Source organism: Polyodon spathula, chromosome 8 (assembly GCF_017654505.1).
Source record: "Polyodon spathula isolate WHYD16114869_AA chromosome 8, ASM1765450v1, whole genome shotgun sequence".
NCBI lineage: Eukaryota > Metazoa > Chordata > Actinopteri > Acipenseriformes > Polyodontidae > Polyodon > Polyodon spathula.
Window position 1 is genome coordinate 11,730,836 of NC_054541.1, and position 22,510 is coordinate 11,753,345.

At 41.5% G+C, this 22,510-nt stretch overlaps 1 protein-coding gene across 6 annotated transcripts; it reads right to left on the reverse strand.

Moving 5' to 3' along the window:
* Positions 1-4,928: 4,928 nt before the first annotated feature.
* LOC121319396 (dolichyl-diphosphooligosaccharide--protein glycosyltransferase subunit 2-like) lies at positions 4,929-19,672 on the reverse strand. 6 transcript variants are annotated; one of them, XM_041256797.1, is made up of 18 exons: positions 19,585-19,672; positions 18,382-18,572; positions 17,777-17,872; positions 17,069-17,244; positions 14,177-14,252; positions 13,567-13,701; positions 13,116-13,292; positions 12,603-12,721; positions 12,138-12,243; positions 10,130-10,221; positions 9,386-9,500; positions 8,858-9,052; positions 8,486-8,572; positions 8,041-8,136; positions 7,798-7,873; positions 7,261-7,390; positions 6,380-6,475; positions 4,929-4,955 (listed from the first exon to the last, which is right to left on the reverse strand). In XM_041256797.1, exons 1-17 carry the CDS (start codon positions 19,595-19,597, stop codon positions 6,424-6,426), a joined length of 1,932 nt encoding a protein of 643 aa, XP_041112731.1. In that variant the 5' UTR covers positions 19,598-19,672; the 3' UTR covers positions 4,929-4,955; positions 6,380-6,423. The 6 variants fall into 6 exon arrangements, with proteins under 6 accessions (XP_041112731.1, XP_041112733.1, XP_041112732.1 ...); XM_041256799.1 differs by having other exon boundaries at positions 18,382-18,569; positions 19,585-19,625; XM_041256798.1 differs by lacking the exon at positions 19,585-19,672 and adding an exon at positions 19,445-19,578 and having other exon boundaries at positions 18,382-18,569.
* Positions 19,673-22,510: the final 2,838 nt, after the last annotated feature.

A 22,510-nucleotide genomic window follows, 5' to 3' on the forward strand; every position in this document is an offset into this window, starting at 1 on the left:
TTGTCACTGAATTTTCCAAGCAATTTGTAGGGACACTAGACTCTAGATTACACCTCTTTTTCAGCTGTGTACTGACGTAATTTATCAGGAAACACAAAGTTAAAAACCATACATGGTACTAGTATACATTTTAATTATTATTATTATTATTTTTTTTTTTCCTGAATAATGGATTGGTGATTAATGCCCAGACTGTCTATTTATTTCCATTTTCATTTATAGTTTGGCACTACTATAAATAACTGAAACATGTCAAATTAAGAGAACAAAGAATAAGAGGCAGACTAAATAAGAAGTACAATATATACAGTGCCTATAGAAAGTCTACACTCCCTTTCAAAATCTTCACCTTTTGTTGTCTTATAGCCTGGAATTAAAATGCATTAAAATAGTTTTTTTTTTTTTCATTTATCTACACATCCTACCCCACAACTTCCAAGTTAAAAAAAAAAATTCTAGAAATTTGTAGAAAATTAATAAAAAATAATAACTGGTTGGATAAGTGTCCACCCCCCTTGTAATAGCAATCCTAAATTAGCTCAGGTGTATCCAATCGCCTTCAAAATCACACACCAAGGTAAGTGGCCTCCACGTGTGTTAAATTGTAGTGATTCACATGATTTCTGGATAAATTCAGCAGTACCTGTAGGTTCCCTCTGCTGGGTAGTGCATTTCAAAACAAAGACTCAGTCGTGAGCACCAAGGCGCTTTCAAAAGAACAACGGAACAAAGTTGTTGAAAGGCACAGATTAAGGGATGGGATCAAAAAATGGGATGGGATCAAAAAATATCAAAGGCCTTGAATATCCCTGAAGCATGGTCTAGATGATTATTAAGATGTGGAAGGTGTATGGCACCACCAAGACCCTGCCTAGATCAGGCCATCCCTCCAAACTAGATGACCAAGCAAGAAGGAGACTAAGAGGCCAATGGCAACTTTCCAAGAGCTATAACAGTCTTTTATGGCCAAGACTGGTCAAAGTGTGCATGTGACAGCTATCCCAAGCACACCACAAATCTGGCATGTATGATAGGGTGGCAAGAAGGGAGTCATTATTCAAGAAAGCCCGCCTTGAAACCCGTTTGAAGTATGCAAAAAAATCACTCAGGAGATTGTGTAGCCATGTGGCAAAAAGTTTTGTGGTCTGATGAAACTAAAATTGAACTTTTTGGCCTAAATGCAAATGCATGCTTCCACCAAGTATTAACTCGGGGGGGGTGGAGACTTATCCAGTTTGATCTTTTTTCCCCTTAACAGTGTGGAGTATGGTGTGTAGATAAGTGGAAAAAAAATCCTCATTTAAATGCATGAAACTCTCAGGCACTGACACAACAAAATGTGAAAAAAGGTCAAGGGGGTGTAGACTTTCTATAGGCACTGTATATAAATATATATATAACATATATATATATATATATATATATATATATATATATATATATATATATATATATATATATAAATTATATAATAAAAGAATCTGTCCCATCCATGGTACCTGAGAAGCTCTTCGATGTTAAAATTTCATGCTGATTTGAACTCGGCTCTCGCCAAGATAAGCACCAACTAAGACACAGCTTTACAGTAAACTAATGTGATCCATCTGCATCTCCATCCATTTGGTTTCTTTCCATCTGATGATGTATATATCCTTCTCCCTGGTGTTGATGGCTTTAGTGTAATGCTGGCACCAGGGATCAGCTCATTTTGCCTCCCCAGCGCATCAGCACACACAACGGCTGCGATGCTGGCTCCGGGGATCAACCACAGTGCGGTTTCCCCAGTGTGTCAGCATGACAACCGTTCTATTACATTGCACCGTTTCATTAATGTTTTAACTGATCGATTCAACTGGACGAGGCGAGGCTACCTCCCCATGGTCTAGATTAGAGAAGTGAAATGTTGTTTCAGGTTGGGTCAGAAGGCCTCCTCCTCCTTCATTCTGAGGTCCTCTGCTGACGATGCACACGTCTTCCCAGACACAGACGGGTCTCAGCAGCTCAGCGCCTCCTTGAGAGACCCCCCAGAGGAAAGGTTGGTCTACTCTGGTCTTTGCATTCATCTGGGGTTGGAATCCTTATATACCGAACATGTAAAACAATACAACCCACCCCCTTAACATGCCCCTGTTCCTGCAGTGTTGCTACAGAATTGAGTAGCCCTTAACACAGTACTGCACCATTAGACTTTCCCAGCTGGTCTAGTAAATACACAAGAGGGAGGAACACATTGCAAGCACTGATGCACTTGTAACAAGCCTAAATAAAATACATGTTGTGCCTTTGTACTTTCAGAACAGTGAGGCACGCAGATGCTATATTCACAAACAGCTACAGGAAAGTACTGGGGCAGATTTCAGCAAGGAAGTTCCTGCAGATCATCATGGGAAAACGACTGGGGTGAGCAATCATCTACTGTAGCCTAGAGGGGCTGGGTATGCCTAGTTCTGCATGCTTAGCAATGCTGTTATAATGCCTATTCCTTATCATGCTTGACCACAAAGGAACATCCCGGAGTATGGCAGTCTGCAGTTCACTTTCTTTGTAGCAGTGGTGCTCGCTTTTCCATTCCAGTCCAGGACCTTGTTCCTACCAGGTCCTTAGTAGCCCACAATTAGGTGCTGGAAACAGGCTCTGGGCTGCTCAGTTTAATAACAGAGGGCAGGATCAGAACAAGGTCACGGCCAGGATGGATCAGAGAAGCCACAACGAAAGAACTATGCTTTCATGTAACCATGCTGGGAAGTGAATGGTATTAGCGGATGCCTTGTTTCAATAATGGCCTGCATCAAATCAGTTGACCTCTGTTTAACTACTACAGTAATTCATGAATAGACAGTTTGAAGCAAAGTTAGATGCAGTTTGAAATTTGGTTTGTTCAGTGATGAAAGGAATCCTCACAGGTGTCCAAGCGGCAGGCAAGCGTCTTCACAGACAACGACAGCTGGTACCTGTGGCAGAGGGTGGTTTCGCAATAACGCACCAGAGAGCAAAGGCAGGGGCAGAGGCTTAGAAGCTAAAGTCCTAGTCCAGTTGGGAGCCTGCAAGACTGGCTGTTCTTTTGCTGTGTAGTTTACACATGTAGAAAAGTGCAAGTGTTTGCAAAGACGTTCAGCATTCTTCACTAAAGCTGTAGCACTCTGGAACCAGGTCAGGTTCCACCTGGGTTATTCTGCAGGTCCATTGTTGTAAAGCAGATCTGATGCATGGGTTATGGCAACATTTGTATGGAACATTCATTTCCAAGAGATTATACGGTTCTGATCAGATGGGGTTTTGTGTTTTCACTGCAGAATAACTAGCACAAGGCTGCACTGAAGAGGACTCCTCTGCCATGTTGACGTGACTGCTTCCAATCAACAAATCCCTCATTTTAAAAATGTGTTTTACTATGTATTCAGAATTAGATTTAAAAAATATATATATGTGTATTTGCATGGAAAACTTTTCCAAAAATACAAATTTTATATATGTGTGTGAAATGAATACATAAAAAGGTTGCCGAGTTTGTTCCTGTACTGCTGCAATGAATTACAAGTTGTACTTAGGCTGCGGGTGTTCATTTGAAACCCCTTTGCTTCAAAGTTAAGCTTTTGAAGTTGTTGTTGTTTCTTATGCTCCCAGTATTTTGTTAAACTCCTGTAAATAAACTAGCAGCATTAACTAATTGATTTTTTTAATTGATTTTTTTTACTATGAAAATACACTTTGTATTTTAAAGTACAACACAACACCAGGGGATAGCAATGGGCTGATGGAATTCAATGATGTGTAACACACAGCTGACTAATTGAACACTGCAGGCTATCACTTGCCAATAAGGAGTAGTCAGACACAATACAAGAAGTTCAATTTTGGCTGTTTTGACAAAAACATTTAAAACAACCCTTGCTGTATTTATGAATATGGAAACCCAGTGGATTTTGACCCGAGTGGGTTTCTATTACAAAAACAGATACCCCATTGGCATAGGTGCTAAACAAAACAACCCTCACCTTCCTCTTGTAGGCACAAAAACAAGGTTAAAAACAAACAAAACACACAAACACCACTTTAAACGCCCACATTTCTTTTTTTATTTATCAAAATCCCTCAGAATCATGATTTATTTATTTATTTTTTATAGTAATTTGGGTCTCCCTTTAGATTCGGAGCAGGCGCTGTCCTGGTGCTGCAGACCTGTCTCCTTGAGCCAGACTTGCCCTTCGTAATTGAACACCCAGATTCACAAGGGTGGCTGGGCATGAAGATGACTGGGAAGGGTATCACACACTGCCCTCACCCACAGGACACCCAGATCTCACTCTGCCCCAGCTGATTTCAACCCCTTAACCTCCAGCCTTGTCAACAATAGACAGTCAATCAATCAATTATCATTCAATTCTTTTCAAAGGATGATGCAAGTTTGTTACAGTGGTTTGAAACAGAAAAGGAGACTATACTAGATTCACATACTGAAAATGAAGGCGGTGGTAAAGGGTTTAAAACGTGTAACACCAACTGATTCAAGCAGCAGATTTAAAGAAAATGCACAATAACTGTTCTGATGACTTCTCAAACAGTACCTGCCTACTCCAATCATGTTGGCAATAATAATTATAGATAAATTCATAAAAAAAAGTACATCACAAATATTGCTTAAAGCTTTGTGACATTTTGATCAAAAGCCAACAAATAATACAACTTTTTGAAGAACGGTGTATATCTGTATCAAATTATTCCACTGGGAGACCAGTGGGCATTGAAAACACGTACTGCAGGGCCTTTAACAAAAACAGCCGTTCAAATTAACTCTGTACAAAACCAGGTAACATTGCAACCCAAACCAAGACAATGTTTTTTTAATTATTTTTTTTTGTTTTTAAATTTAAAAAAAAAAAACAATAATAATAAAAAAAAAAATCTTCAGGAGTCTTCAATTGTTTTTGTAGAATTACTTTTACTGGCTTCCAATCCTGAAAACAAACCAAAAAAAAAAATCTGTTAAAATAAATATGCAAACAAAACAATTGACAACCCAGAGCACGGCAAACGATTTAAAAACATTTACTGAGTTACTTCTTTTACTATTCATTAATTATGCCAACTTCAGTCCTATAAAAAAAAAAAAATCATGAGAAATACATCAAAAACAAGAAAATTAACAAAACTGAAGAAAAAAAACAACACATTAGCAGCTTTCACAGATATTGAATGTTACCGTGAGCCAAACGCATGCGAAATCCCCCCTTTTCTTTAAACACGCTATAGCACTCAATGAAGACACGATTTGAAGAGGTGACTTGGGGAACGGGAGAAGGTAACACAATTGTGTTAAAGAAGTAGTTAGAATTGGGACATGTTGTAATGTTAAGCCAAAATGTTATTAAACTGTTTCACACATTTAAGGAGGTCGGTGCAGGACTCTTTTTAACCAAGATTCTTATTAATACCACAATACATTTTGCATTACTATCCAATTTTACTGCAAAGTTTTTTACACTATACATTTTGCGTTACAAAACGTTAAACCTTGACACAAAACACACAATGCAAAATCAAAAGACACAGAGACAGCACTGTTCCTGGACTAATGTTCCTCTCCCCTCCCCTAAAACAACACAGTGAGGCAGTTCAGAACAGCGCTGGGACCTGAGCGCACTGTGCAGGGGGAGAGATCATTGCTGTTGGCAGCTGGCGCTGGGACCTGAGCGCACTGTGCAGGGGGAGAGATCACTGCTGTTGGCAGCTGGCGCTGGGACCTGAGCGCACTGTGCAGGGGGAGAGATCATTGCTGTTGGCAGCTGGCGCTGGGACCTGAGCGCACTGTGCAGGGGGAGAGATCATTGCTGTTGGCAGCTGGCGCTGGGACCTGAGCGCACTGTGCAGGGGGAGAGATCATTGCTGTTGGCAGCTGGCGCTGGGACCTGAGCGCACTGTGCAGGGGGAGAGATCACTGCTGTTGGCAGCTGGCGCTGGGACCTGAGCGCACTGTGCAGGGGGAGAGATCATTGCTGTTGGCAGCCTTCAACTTAGCCAGGTATGGCTTACACTCGTGTCAGCATAGCAGACAATGAAACAAGACCACCTGATCCAACAGGGGAGTAATAATGAGTAGGATATTACTGGGGCACAAAAACCTCATATTAGGGTTCTCAGTAACAGATCTACATTGGAAGAGCACCAAGTGGAAGACTGTGGCCTCAAGGGGTAGTGTGGAAGATTATAGGGGGAGGTAAACCTAACACTAGACCTGGAGTGCAGGGGTTAAAATGCTTAACGTTAGGATCTCTAGCCCTTGCTGGAATTCATGATGGGTTGCACATGACAAGCCATGCAGAACGCGGAGGATGAGGGCAGCATGGGGAATGCAGTTAGCTGGGCAATGCCAGCCCCTTACTTGAGACAGGAAGGTTTTGTGTTTAAGAATTAGAAAACAGCTCTCTACCGCAGGCTCCTATACTTTGCCAATCTACTACTCTGCTCTGCAGAGATCCTGGAGAGTAAAAGAGGAGACAGAGAAAAAGAGAGAAAGGATTAAAAAGGAGAACAAAGCGCTAAAGGGAGCAGAGCAGCAAGGCAAATAAAGGCTTTAGAATGATTCATTGAAATAAAAGCTTTTTTTTCCTGCCTTATTTTTTTCAAATAAAAAAGGTACCGAAATACCCTACCACAAACGCTCGGTCAGTGTTCTGGGCAAGGCTAGATGAGTCAGGGTAACTCTCATGGGAGCCCCGCTATCTTGGCCCCTCCTGATTAAACAGGTTAGCAGCACACAAGTACCTGCGATTCCCAGCGGACTGAAACACTCTGAACGAGCGCACAAGCCAGTTAACATCCAGCATCTTCTCAGGCATGAGGCTTTGAATTGACTGGCATTAGCAAGTCAATGGCGTTTAGCAGGAATAGACGGCATATCAAGTGGTTATAGTAGAAGATTGTCTAAAGAGCAGATCCTCTCGGGAAACCTACATCATCTAACACTTACAAAAAAAGTAGCTCTTTAAAAGTCACCAGCCTATTTCAAACGTTAGACTACAATACCAACCCACCCCACACAGGTTCAAAGACTAAGCTCCTTCTATGCTCTCCATATTCAATGCGACTCCTTCGCTTCAGTGAGTTAAAAACAGGAATCCTTATTCTACGTTTTAAAGTCGTTCATCTTCACACATCTTGGTAATAGGTCTTTACTAAATTACTGTAAGACACTTCTCCAAAACATGTTAAATAACATCCTTAAACAACTAACACCACTTGCTTGGAAGCTGCTGTACATACCTCTTGACTGCTTTCTGGGCTAACATGCGGTTTCCTGCTAAGAAAGTGAGGCTGCCCACAATGGCCAGGTACTTGAGGGTCTGAAACATGTTCAGGTGTGTCCAGTACACATACATGAGCCCCAGCATTGCTGCAAGAAACAGAAGGATGCATGTTTAATGTAATGAAACATTTACTTTGTAACTTGAATCAATTGGAACTGCGCTTCTGCTTTGCCGTGTGTGTGCAGAACAGGGATCCAGAGAAATCAACACGCTGGAATCATTGCTATCTGTTATTAGAACACACACGCTGTGTCTGTTAACAAAATTTCATGTGGTCAAATTAAAGGTTTTCATAAAAAGGAAAAAAAACTGAATAATGGAAGAGAATACCAACAATTAAGACTAATGACTCCAGATAATGAGGTGGGAGAGAGGTCACTAATGCAGTGATTATGTCGCAGTGATTTCTGCTTCAGCACGCTGATTAATGCCTTTCATTGCAGCCCCTGCATATGAGTGGGTGAATCATGAGGACAAATTCATTTGCACTTACCAGCGTGTCCCAGGTGGAACAGGAGGGTGCTTGGGGTAATGCTGAAGTTTGAAATGTTGGCACCAAGTTTAATCCACTAGAAAAAAAAATAAATAAAAAATAAATAAATAAAAAAAATAAAAAAATAACTACTATATTAAAGCCATGACCATCACTTTTTCCTTCTACTCCTCACATTTTCTTTATACAGTTACATAGCTCACTTTAGTATTCAAACGTACAGATCACATAAGCGAGACTCACCAGGATAATCAGCAGCAGGAATGGAGCCAGTACCAGAGCTGTGAATGCATTGGAAACCACAGTCGCTGGCTTCTTCTCAGGTTCTCTGAACAGATGCTACAAAAATAAATGTTTCAGTGTTAACTTAAGAGTGCACAGCAGACCCTAGCAAGACAAGCAGGTGTGGCGCCTTGACCCTCAAAAATAATTCAACCACCATGGCTGTTTTGTTTAGCCCACTCAATAGAGAATGGCCTCCCCTCTTCTAGGAACAAAAACAGTCTTAACTACATCCTACAAGTGATGCAATACCCCTAAACTCTATCCATTGTCCAGATGTTTATTGGCCATAATCTACCAATTCAGAAATATATTTAAAAAAACCCGCAAGAATAACGTGTTTTGTGAAAGCCAGTTCATGAGGAATCTTTTTTATAAACTGATCATGGCTTATGAAAGCTGTTACCTGGATCTCTGGTTTAGCAACATAGAGGTTCTTGGACTGCACCACTGAGGGGGCATCTTCCTCTGGGAACTTCAGCACAATATCAGCCTGGGAAGAGAGAAGCCCAAGACTTTAGCATCATGCCACACCTCTTAAATGCAAGGCTGATAATCCATACATTTCACATTTCAAACAAACTGATGGAACAAATAGAAGAAAAAAAAATCCAGTAAAAACAAAAAGACTGTGGAATAAAGTACTTAAATTTGCCTAATTGGGTCCTTTACCATTATGCTTTTACAATAGTTATGAGAAGCCTTAGCATGTAGCTCGTGACGTCCCATTGTGAATACACATATAATCTAAAATAAAGTTTACAAAAGGTGAACGTACCATGTTCCAGAGGATGGGATTCTCCAGTGTGGCATCCCCGATCATGAGGTGCAGTGCATACGTGCCAGACACTGAATTAAACTCAGATTTCCTCTCTGCAGTATCCAGCTCAAACCTGTACACGTTTTTACTGTCGGGCTCAGCAACAAACACCACCTCCTGGTCTGTCTTTTGATTATGCAGGCGCACAAAGGTCTGCAGGGGAAAGGAAAAATTATATATATAGATAGATATACAGATATATTCCTGCTATGCTAATCCAGACCCAGGGAGCCCAAACTGGCCCATAATCAGTACTATGCTTCTATCATAATGAAATGCATGCAATTATAAACCAAACCTCAATTTCTCCAACTCTGTGATGCAAAATATTTAGCACAGACTATGATCAGTATTCCCAAACATATCAGCAACCCAAACAGGGTCTGGTCCCAGCTGGTTCAGATTAGTGATTAGCTTTTAATCGTTTACAGATGAACAGCTGCTACCCGACACAGCTCTGCAGTATCTCTGATCCTGGAAGAGTACCTGGTGTGGAGTGAGCTCCACCCCGGTGTTCTCATCCACCAGCTGGAAGGACAGAGCCAGGTTCTGGTGGCTGTCTGCGATCAAGGAGCCCTTTGCCTTTGAGGGGTACGCCACTCTGAGGAGAAGACACTCTGATTATTGAAACAATGCTTTAGACAAGGGGCCTCCAACACCAGTCCGGGGGAGCTACAGGTTCTTCTGGATTTTCGTTTCAACCGAGCTCATTACTTAAGTAAACCAATTATTGGCTTAATTTGTCAAGATTAACATGTGTTCCAGATCTTTAGCCATTGGTAATGTAAAGAGAGCTATACAGCCTGCAGGACTGGGGCTCTCCAGGACCAGGGCTGGAGACCCTGGATTAGATTCTCCTCGTTAGGTTGTATTGAAAATTACCATTATATAAGTGATCCCTGTTTGAAGAACATGCTACATGAAAATAAGTATTTTTACCCTGCTAAATTAAATAAGTCATTCAATATCGTTAAAGCACTTAGGAAAACCGGGCCCAAGGTTCCTGTCCTAAACAATAAAACAACCTGACAAATAAAGAGAAATCAGTGGCTGCCTATGACAAGAACAGTTACAAGACTCACTTATTTCAGGAGATTATACCAAAGCATTTATTATACTGTTAATTAAAAACACACACAAGACAATAGTTCAATTCTGATGCGACAGCTTCACCACCCCCACTGGAGAACAGTGGCCATGTCTTTGGGTGTTCAGAAAGCGTTTACTCACTTGGTGCTTTTTGGTCCAATGCTTTGGTCCTTGTCCACTATAGACAGATCCACATTAGTGATGCCAACCTCAGTGGAAACTTTGACTTTGAGCTGAATGGAAAGGAATAGAAAGATAGAATGAGAAATCAGTGAGATACTGTCATCAAAGGCCAGGAAGGAGCAGGAGAAAGGAGACGGCTGGATAAGGAAAACGTATCTTTAATTATCTATCTCAGATAGTCTAGGCAGCTGGACCATGCAAGGTGATTTATTTGAAGTCCTAAATTAGCCTTTCGTAATCAAACCAATTCATCCGGTGGTACTTTAACAGTTTTTAAAATAATTCCTTGTCTTTCCCTATCTGCTCTTCGCAATATTAGTCTCTTACATAGCATAGCATCTCCACAGTTTCAAAGCACAATGAAGTGGGACATCTGCTTCCTTTCTTACAAAGACTGTGCTTCTTGCTCCTTAAAACACCAAACGACTTGGTTGCAGCTCAGAGCAGGTGAATTACTGTCGCAATCAATTATTTGCTAGTTTCATATTGTTCAAATTGCATTATTCCTTTGAGAAATTGTGCTATTGCCCTTGCACCTGTTGCTAAGCAGTACCCTATGGTCGATCAGTTTGAAAGAGGGAGAGAAGGTGCTTGAGCAGTAACTCCGAGGCCATGTGATGTCAGGAAGTGCACAATTATGGAACTAGAAAGCCCCAGGCAACAGCCTCATTACTGTCAGACAATTTAAAACATTAAGATAATTAGCATTGCTGTTTCCAGCTCTCTCACACAGAAAATAACACACCCGTGCACATCAATGACACAATGTAGGCAGCAGCTAATTCCTCTCCTTACCTCAGCCTGAAGGCAGTTAAGAGGAGGCTAGCGAGCCCACCTTTACACATCCATGCCCTTTCGCTTACCGTCTGTCTGAGTCATCCACAACTGTCTAAGAATGGAACATCTGACCGCACCTGTTGCTGTCTGGCAATATGTTGCTGTTAGACCAGAGAACTTTTAGATTTCTATTAGTGGCTTGCGATTCAAAACCTTGTTGAAGGGCTCCAGAACAGATCTGCTTTGAATATTCAACACTGCATACATGTCAAACTAGCAGACCAGCAAACCAGACTAAGATACTCACATTTATATTTATCTTGATTTCTTTTAAAGATGGGAAGCGTAAAGTAAAACTATTTATAGTGACTCTATGGATCAGCGTACATCCAAATACAAAGTCTTAAATGGGGCTTTTAGAAGGTTAAAGTGGAAACAGTGTAGTGATTTTATTAGACTGCGACTTGACTTTGTAAAGCTGCAAAAAAAAATAGACCAGAAAAGAGCAATCGTTAACATCTTAAAAAGGCACGGTCAGCAGTTTGCAGGTTTTAAACACAGCTGAATAACAACAACACAAAGCCATTTTAAAGTATTAAACACAAAGCCAAAGTAACAGACATTACCATCAAATTATGATCTTACGGGCCACGTTTAATGTGCAAGGTTAGCCAGGGCACGCTTATCCACTCCAGTGCAGTGACATTACAGCGAGACTCAGCATATATAAAACTACCCAATAAAAATCTAAAAGCCTTTCCTTCCATTAACAGTCTGTTGTGCAACTGCACCTCATTACACATCAGTGGAGTGTCTCATTCAACCTAGACATACATAAGGGGATGGAAGCGGACAGAAGCTCTGACATTTTCATTGCTTGACAATTACAACTTGTTGACACAGACATATTTGGGACGACAATCTAAAATGACAACAATGGCAACTGCATCAATTTGACATGAGCAATAGTGACAGCTTTGGAAATCATAAGTATATTGAGAGAAGCCAAATACTGTAAATTCCTACAGGCAACACTGATGGGTCTGTATTTTAACAGCAGACCCCTTCATTCCCAAGTCTTTTACAGCACGCTCACTCAGCCTGCGCCATACTTGCTTTACTGGGGCCTGAATAAAATACATGGCAATTGCTGGGATGGTTTAGGGAGTGTGTATCACGGGACACTCACCTCCACACTGCTCCCAACGAAGCGCGTGTCTCCGGCCACTGCCACTGCGAAGTCATAGTAGCCACTTGCTGGCTTGCTGTCAAGGAAGTTCAGCTCAAAAACCTCTCTAGGAAAGAAATAAAGAGGTGAGAATGGAATTTCTGGGGGATGGACTAGACCAACGACATTATTATTTCAAAGCTTGCTTCAAGGGCTTTCCATCAAAATACAATCTGAGCCAAGGGGTCGTGCAAACCCTGTGATCCGCTTTGGCTGGAACGACTCAAGCACTATACTAAAGTGAGGCAAGAGAAGCCCCCTTATAGTTAACAATACGGGGTCTTTTAGTTATATCTTGGTGACCCAGACTGATTTTACAAAACATTCAAAACAAATGACCAAGTTACATCACAAAACCTATTGCAGCTGCAACCTAGGGACAATGGGACAGGAATTGAGGTAGTTGCCAGGCAGCTGGGTGCTTACTCTCGGAGTGTGAAGGAAGCCTGCTTCAAGACCACGTTCTTGGAGGAGACTGAGCGGGCCGATTCAACCACCACACTGGCAGAGGGAAGGGGCCTGGACAGCACGTTGGTCACCTGGATCTGCAGGGAAACAGAGAGGACAAAAATGAAATAACCTGTGGACGAGAGCAGGGAGCAAAGACAGAAAAGACCATCCGATCCCAGACAAATTCCTGGAGATGTCTGGGATCGTACAGCAAGGTTATCAGTTACATCTATCCTGCAGGGCTTGAGGAAGAGACAGAGTTCTGTGACCTTGTGTAGAGCTGAGCAGAAGCACCTGATCTTAATACAATACAAGTCTTACGGGGCCAACTCAACCAATGTCTTTGGTCAACGCTTACTTTTATTACAATAAACGTGGATGTGTAAATGACTATTACAAAGAGCAATCATAATGTGAAGGCTATATAAGAGTGAACGTCAAGGACTGTAAGGATATGAAGCGGGGTGCATGGGATGGAGCTGAACATACCTTTAGGGTGGGCTGTCTGTGTGAGACGGTGGCCGGGCCTTGTGTCCCCACGATCACTGGGACGTGGAAGCGGTTGTCTGCAAGAGCGGCGGCAGCGCTGGCTACGCTGAACGCCTCCGCCAGGGAGCCCCAAGCCTTCTTACTGAACACAGAGTTCACTAGCTGCACAAGTTGGTCCTGAGACACAGGGAGAAAGGGGGAGGGGGGTTACACACAGCGAGATCTCAACAAGAGTTGAGGAAGCATTTCTATAACATACAATACAGGAACCAGACACTGAGCATGCACTGTTTGAAATGACACATCACTTTGTAACTGTTTAAAAAAAAAAAAAAAAAAAACACATGTTTGGCTGGTACTGTCCTGTAGTTGGCAGATGGGTATGGTCTCCTGGTGGTAGGTCCTATACAGTACTGGCATTTGATAAGGATTAAGAGTGAGGAAGAGGTACCTCTTTCAGGGGTGGCTCCATGCCCACATGGTCTGACAGTCCGTACGTTGCAGTGACAAACAGGGCAGTGGCCTCCAGCCCTTCCTCGAACTGGAGGTAAACTCCACCCAGATCGTCCAGCCGGGCAGCCAGGTCCTGTGGGAAAGGGTGAAGACAGGGATTAGTGACGCACAAAAACCCTCCCAAACAACACTGCTTTATTTGATGGCTATGATTAAGAAATGCTGTTATATCTCTCTCTAACCAGAGTCCAATCCAAGATCAACAAACAGATAAACTGACAGCTTTCAACTTGAAGCTCTACCAGGTAATTCCAGGGTTTAAAGCATGACAGTGTAAACATCTGACACACATGTATTTAGTTATTTTTACTTTTCAAAATTCCTCACATTCATAAAGTGATGTTAAGTTGACAAGAGTTCACCATACAAACAAGACAAAGGCATGAGTAATTCAGAGTAAATGGTTGCAGCAAGGACGATTACAATAGCAAACTGACTCCCACACTGTAAACTACAGGGTCATTAGGTGGGCTTCCAGGAAAGACAGTGATTCAGAGCAGGGGGGAGGGGACACACACACACGTCCCAAGAAGGAATCAGACAGCCACCTCAATCTCCTCGAGAATCCTGCCGAGATCAGCCTGCTGGGAGAGCCGGGACGCAGTCTGCAATGCCACGATAATTCTGCAGGGGGAATTCGGAGAATACGCTCCTCCATTAAACCAGGAAAAGAAACACCATCATACAACTACTTGCAGCAGTGGGAGGTCACACGTTACTGACTCAAGCTCTGTTGTAACTCAGCAAGGGAAAAAAGTGTTTTTTGTAGAGATAACTTTGTATTTAATTACTGTAAAACCACAGGAGCCACACTGTATTGTCGAAGGCCTTATTCTGGTCTTGAATAAACTTTTTGAAAGGAGAAATGTTACAAGATGAGAAAGATCAACCTGCAAGTGGTTATGGAGGCCTTGTGTTACATACACACACACTATATATACACATATACAAACACACAATACCAGTCAAAAGTTCGAGTACACTTGCTGGAAACTAGGCTTTAGGTTTTTTTCATAATTGACAATGTTTTACGTTGTATACGTTTCTGTAAATACTTGAAAATGAAAACACATGTTACAATATACAAAACAAAACATAAGGAGTATCAAAGCAATGTTCAAGAAGATTGAAAATTGTCTCAATCTTGGATTCCTCAAAATAGCCACCCTTTGCCTTAATAACAGCCTCACAAACACGAGGCATTCGGTTAACAAGTTTCAGCAGGAAATCACCTGACATGTCCTCCCAGCTCTTCTGCAGCAATTTCCAGAGATGTAGGGCACTTGCGGGTAGCTTTGTTTTGACTATTCTGTCCAGTTTGTCCCATACAAGTTCTATGGGATTGAGGTCTGGAAACTGGGCAGACCAGGTCATTAGACTGAGTTGTCCTTCTCTTTCCTTCTTCGCCAGATAGTTCTTGCACAACTTTGAGGTGTGTTTCAGGTCATTATCTTGCTGAAGAATGAAGGACTGCCCAACTAGCCGTAATCCTGATGGAATGGCATGCCTCTGAAGTATGCTACGAGAGCCATGCTGGCTGAGCGTGCCATGGACTTGGTAAAGATCACCAACTCTGTCTCCAGCAAAGCAACCCCAGACCATGACACTGCCTCCTCCATGCTTGACAGTGGGAACCACACATGCAGAACTCATGCGATCACCCTCTCTGCGTCTTACAAATACTCGACGGTTGGACCCAGATATTTCAAATTTTGAATCATCGGTCCATAAGACCGACTTCCACTCTTCAAACGTCCAGTTTATGTGTTTTTTGGACCAGGCAAGTCTCTTCCTCATTTTTTCTTTGCAGCAATTCTTCCTGTTAGACCATCTTCACGCAATCTCCTCTGAACAGTTGATGTTGAAACATCTGTACTTCTAGTAGCATTTAGCTGAGCTTGTATTTCAGGGACAGTTAATCGCCGGTTTTGCAGACTTGTGACTCGAATGAACTTGTTCTTTGATTCTGAGGTCACCCTTGGCCTGCCTGACCTTGTTCAGTCCTCATGAGAGCCAGTTTCTTCAAATTGTTTGATGGTCTTGTCCACAGCAGTTACAGACACTTGCAAAATTCTTGCAATTTGTCATAAAGGTTGACCTTCATTTCTTAAAGTAATTAGTCTTTTCTTTGCTAACTGAGCATATTTTGCCATTTTCTTCTCCCTTGCATTCAGGAATGACAAACTTGTGCCTATACTACCTATATTTATAGTAATCATGGACCCTCATTTCTTTAAGAAATTAAATAATTAACTGCCCCTGAAATACAAGCTCAGCTAACTGCTACTAGAAGTACAGATGTTTCAACATCAACTGTTCAGAGGAGATTGCGTGAAGATGGTCTAACAGGAAGAATTGCTGCAAAGAAAAAATGAGGAAGAGACTTGCCTGGTCCAAAAAACACATAAACTGGACGTTTGAAGAGTGAAAGTCGGTCTTATGGACCGATGATTCAAAATTTGAAATATCTGGGTCCAACCGTCGAGTATTTGTAAGACGCAGAGAGGGTGATCGCATGAGTTCTGCATGTGTGGTTCCCACTGTCAAGCATGGAGGAGGCAGTGTCATGGTCTGGGGTTGCTTTGCTGGAGACAGAGTTGGTGATCTTTACCAAGTCCATGGCACGCTCAGCCAGCATGGCTATCATAGCATACTTCAGAGGCATGCCATTCCATCAGGATTACGGCTAGTTGGGCAGTCCTTCATTCTTCAGCAAGATAATGACCTGAAACACACCTCAAAGTTGTGCAAGAACTATCTGGCGAAGAAGGAAAGAGAAGGACAACTCAATCTAATGACCTGGCCTGCCCAGTTTCCAGACCTCAATCCCATAGAACTTGTATGGGACAAACTGGACAGAAGAGTCAAAACAAAGCTACCCGCAAGTGCCCTACATCTCTGGGAATTGCTGCAGATGAGCTGGGAGGACATGTCGGGTGATTTCCTGCTGAAACTTGTTAACTGAATGCCTCGTGTTTGTGAGGCTGTTATTAAGGCAAAGGGTGGCTATTTTGAAGAATCCAAGATTTAGAGACAATTTTCTTGAACATTGCTTTGATACTCCTTTATGTTCTGTTTTGTATATTGTAACATGCATTTTTATTTTCAAGTATTTACAGAAACGGATACGACATAAAACATTGCCAATTATGAAAAAACCTAGTTTCTAGCAGGTGTACTCAAACTTTTGACTGGTACTGTGTACGTATGTATGTATGTATGTATGTTATATATATATATATATATATATATATATATATATATATATATATATATATATAGCTAATTGGTTCTAGTTTATGTACAGAATAACATACATTTTTCTCTTAAAAAAACTGTGTTGTTAAAGGCTGGAGTGAATGCTTTGAACCTAGGTTCTGAAGCAGGTATAATTATGTGTAGACTGTACTTATGAAAGCAGATAAAGAAAGTAAACCTACGCCATGACGTTGTCCTCCTTGGTGATGCGGGCAGCCAGAGCGCTCACCACCTCCTGGGAAGCAAGGGGCAGCCCGAGGGAGCTGAGCGCTCCCACAGCATGGTGGATCTGAGACATTGACGAGTCCTCGCTCACTGCGGCCAGGAGCAGGTCACGGGTCTCATTGGAGATGGGGATCTGGAAACAACAACAACAAGCAGCTCACTGGGCATTTGCAGGACACCAGAACCAACATACTGGGAATCGGCATTCCCACCACACAAAAAACAGCTCAGGGATGGAAAAACGACTCCCACTGCATAGCTGTGTGATCCATTCCTGCTTTTACGATGGCTTTAATAAGACAAGCCTGAGCTTGTTACCTACACACTGTGGCTAATCAAGCCTGTAATAAAACCTGGAATGGGTGAAACTGCTATGCAGTAGGAGTCTTATTTCCATCCCTGCAGCTTGCTTGGAATCTCAGCTTACTGGCAATTAGCTTTGAAGGGGCAAACGATTAAACTCAATAAGAGATGTGATGTTTAAGATCAGAGATTGTGAATTCAAATTAAAAAATTCTGTCAAGGCAGGACTAATTGCTGAATTGAGTGCGGTTACAACCTTGTAAACACAGACGTCTTGTCACAGAAATAACAGGCACATGAGAACGGGGCAGACTCTGTTTGATTTAACATAAAAGCAAGTGTCCCCGGGCTATTCCACTCACCTCACAGTCTGAGAGGGCCTGGCTCGCCTCTGCAGCGAAGAAGAGGGAATCGATATTGGTGGGGTCGTGATGGGATTTCAGGAACTGGCAGGCACCCTGCAAAGTGATGAGAGAGAAAACATGAGCTTAAATCACGGGAAACAGAGAAGGGTGCACTGAGAAAACATGCATGGTCCCTAATCTGATACAACATAACTATACTTGCCTTGGTGCCAGTCCAGTGTTTGAGCAGCAGAATGCTATGCTAATACAATATCACCTCCTTGTGGACAGCCTGTTTCCATTACAGTTTTCTCAACAGCTCTGACTATATTGTATTTGCATTTGTGTAAAATACAATACAGTAAGACTGAAGCATAAAGTAGTAATACTAAAATGGCAATCACGGCTAACTACATTTAAACAGTCTAGTAACAACAAACGCAGGAAATAAAAGGCATGTGCTCATTTCTGGTAATCAACACCAGAATAAATTCTATTTAAAAAAGAAAAGCCTAAAATCCAGACATTTTCAAAACAGTGGGCTGTTGAATAGGGCAGATGCACACATTGTCAGAAGCCAGGATCTAAAATGAAGGCAGGGAAGGTGTGGTTTCATTTTGTACCTTCTCATCAGACACTTGGGTCCCCAGCTTGCTGAGCCCCACAATGGTGTAATAGGCAGACTCCAGGTCTTCCAGAGGCTGGTTCAGGAAGGCTTGCAGTCTGGTCACATCCGCACTGGACAGGTGGTGGGAGGGTGTGAGGGCCTGAGCATGGAGCACCAGGGCCAAGAGGAAGAGAGAGATTAAACCTGCTGAAAATAAGGACACAGGTTAACATCTTCATGCCTCATGTGCCATGGGTCCTGGTGCCAGGTCCGAGATACAGATGTGCAAGGTGGAAAAGGATTGGGAATTGTAAACAGTTGAGTTGGCACGCTGTAAAGATGTAATGCCTTTTCTAATTTCTGAGACGTGAATTAAAATCAGTACTGTGTACGACATTATACTGCCCCACCTTTCACATGCAAGAACACGCAACATCTTAAATACTGCAGAGCAATCTCGATCTTACTGCAGCGACTTTGTTTTTCAGCATCAACAAGGCTTGCATCCAGCAGTTGGCTTATAACATTGTCAAGAGTTACTTTTATTAACGCATTTAAAAAAAAAAAAACTATCACTCTATATAAGATTAGATAATTCAACGCAGTAAATGCTTTCAGTGGATGCTGCGCTTGATTTCAAATTCAAGTCAATAAATAAAGATGACAGATTTAAGACTAATGGATTCTAAGACATATCTGTAAACAGATTCACACGTTTGTGTTAGTCTGGTTCGAAATGCATCCACAACACATGGACTCAGGTGAAATCGCAGCAGTGTACTTTGTGCTGCGGCTCATCGATACACACACGGTGTCGCGCAGCTCTCTGTTTTATCGATACGTGGATTTCTTTAGCTCCAGATCTGCACACATCCAAGTGTGCACATTACTATAAACATATTATATCATTACAATAGCACTCGCGAAATCTGGAATTAAAACATGTACCTGTCGCTGTGTTTATATTCATGTTGCACACATTATTCGTGAATGTTGCGTGCTGTTTTAATTTTGCACAATTGTAGATCCAAGGTAAGCTTTTTTTTTTTCACTCTGGATTGTTTCTGGGTTTTTCTTACCTTCTCTCGCCATCAGTCAATACGCACTTGCAGTGTCGCTTGTACGGCTCTAGTGTTAGTGTGACGAAGCAATATTATGGTGCATTTCTCGTTGCTTCTATTTAATTTCATTCCGACAACATCTCTCCTGAATCACTTACCGGGATGCGCCATGTCTGCGAGTGCAGCGTCACCACCGCCTGCTGGAGTACTTCCGGGACTGGGAGGCTATACCACTCGAATCAAGAAGGGGTACACATCGTGGAGTCAGGGGACAGAAACGCGACAGTTCCCCCAAAAAAGAATTCTAAATCTACATTGACGTTTATCAAACAACTTAATTTAAATGTGTGTCATTACAAAGTAAAGGGTATGACTGTTTTAAACAGGTCAATGTTTGTTATAACGTGTACACCCCTGTAATAATACATTTGTCTTTACAGCCCTGTATAATAAATGACACCTTTCAAAGTATTGCTTTAGCGTTAATGAGCGAAAAGGGCTTCAGGTTTGTTTTTTGTTTGTTTTTTAAGAAAAAATGTTTCTTTTAATGGGTTTCATTTTCAAAAACCCGTAAACATCATACATGTTTTAAATATTGCTGGATTGGCAAGCGGGCTGGTCTAATAAAGATGTGTGTCCCTTTATGATTGGACTGCTCTTTCTGTCAGTCGTGTAATAGTCACTTGCACCCTGCCCACATGAGGTACAGCACGGAATGAATTTGCATCGTTTCTGATGGCACATTTTCCATTGAATACTCTCTGCTGGTAGTTAGATCATTGTCGCACATTAATCGAGTAATCTACAAGGGTGGTATTTTTTGGATCAGTGAATAAATTTCATTTGTGCGCTTGTGTTTTTAATCTCATAACCCTATATTGACAAATGCTGTTTTCTCACATTTATTCACTATCAGAAAATGTTCTAATGAAATACATGTCCCCGGTTTTGAAGAAGTTTAATATGTCTTCCCGCGACACTAAATGTCCGCACCATAAACCGAGCGCACGATGCATAAATCAGGACACAATACTGCAACAGTAGACACTTACTGTGAATAGGTTGACAGCCCTACAGTGGTGACATTATCAATATGTCCTATTGATGAATAAAGGATTTGTAAAGAGAGTTTAAACCTTTAACAAACCCCTTCTGTTCGGAGATTTGTTTGTACCTCAGAGGCGGCAACTCAAGTTCAGTGAACTAACACAATAATGTATATGAAGGGATCAGTTCAGTGAACTAAGTCAATACTGATGTATATAGTACCCATATTGCATAAAACGCGCGCGCGCATATATCTGCAATATATATATATGTAATATATATAGCCACTGGATATATTTCTCTAATATATATATATATATATGCTTCCTTCTAAACAGGCATACATCTGCCATTGTGGTGAAGTGTACTGCCCTCTGGTGGACGTAGTACTAAACTACACATTACTCCACTGTTGTTTTAATATAAATACTGCATTAGTTTATGTGGTGTTGAAGCTGGTGCTGGGAAACCTTTTGATTTGATTTTGGCCAAACAGAACTATTGTAGCACTGGGAACATATTATAATTAGACGAATCACATAGATGGTATGTTTCGAGAAACAGTGCTTACAAAATTGAGCTGATTTTAATTATTTCACAGCTGTTGATTTAATTTTAATTGTGACTCAGGTGGTTGGGTTGAGGGGTCAGGTGGGATGCTATTATCTGTAACACAGGAAGCAAGTTGAGTGAGGAGAGCAGGTCATGTTGTTGAATGTTGAGACAGGATAAAGTGGGCTTCACGAAGTCAAAGTGAAAACACATTGAAAAACAAAACCACGGGATGACATGTGAGAATGGTAATATGCTAATCACGGGTAACACAATGGTTTGAAATCTACACTCTTTCATCCTCCCTCTGTTATCTGCCAAACAGCTATTGCATTTCTTTTGTGTATGTAAAATGTGCACTGATGATATCGTGCCTGAGCAAGCCTGCAGGTTCTGATCAGTCCCACCTACATGCCCTGCATTAAAGCAAAACACAGCATTCAAACTGTGAAGAAAGTATTAACAAGTGAACAACTATCTAGAGTAGACTGTAGCTCGAGTAAGAACAAGGCGCTGCAGGTAGATGACTAGAACTTGTGATTGTAACTAATCATATTATTTGTGTAGGTCCTATTCACAAACCCTTTTATAGTACAGACCCCTGATAGTCCAAGATTATGCTAATCACGGTCTGTGAAACCAGTCAGTAAAAAAAAAAAAAAAAGTTTCAGACTGGATTAAATTGATTGCACACATCTTTTCAAGCCTGTTGTAAAAAATGAAGTTTCATGATTATCAAACATTATTTATTCCCACAAAAAATCTCTTAAAGAACTCGTGAATTTTGTGAATACAGTCCTATATATTACTTTAGCACCTGACCATGTTTTAAATTCTACCTTTTGTGATTTTCTCCTTTATAATACTGTGTGTGTGTGTGTGTGTGTGTGTGATTCTCGTACCATATTTTGAAGTTCCTATCAGTACCAACTTCCTGTGTGAAACTGCAGAGTTCTCTCATTCTGTTCACACTCAGTGTCTGATGTGGCCGGTGAGTCATCCCTGGAGTGTAAAACACACACACACACACACACACACACACACACATTATAGTCAGCTTGTTTGTGAGTGTGTTGCTGGCTCGTAGCACACTGAGCTTGGGCAACCTGGGCATTAATTCTGAATGTAGCACTTGGTAATGTAACACACTTGTCATACTTTCCAGACATTAAAATAGCGCTACGTGTGCTGACCCTGCAGTTTGTTTCACCGCAATCATCTGACCTCTTCACTTTGTACTTTTTAGCAAGCGACAGATTTTTTGGGGAGGATCGCGAACTTTTAAGTAATAAGTGCTTTCAAATGTAAAATGTATGACTTTGGCCATGTCTTTTGAATGTACTCCAAGGCCTAAGCTTTTCATTTATTTGTTTAGTACTGTAAAATGCTCTGAAGAAATCCAGCTGTGGCTTGTCTCAGGTGGGTAAAGATTGATCAGATCATCCCTTAGTTTAATATGCTGTGCAATAAATAATGTCACCAAAC

Excerpts from the sequence above, each read along its gene's own strand:
- LOC121319396 (XM_041256795.1), bottom strand. The coding sequence starts at position 19,335 with ATGAATATAAACACAGCGACAG. Across the intron at positions 13,293-13,566 it reads TGGAGCCACCCCTGAAAGAG|GACCAACTTGTGCAGCTAGT; the intron begins GTACCTCTTCCT and ends CCTGTGTCTCAG. Across the intron at positions 10,222-12,137 it reads TCGTTGGGAGCAGTGTGGAG|CTCAAAGTCAAAGTTTCCAC; the intron begins GTGAGTGTCCCG and ends CTTTCCATTCAG.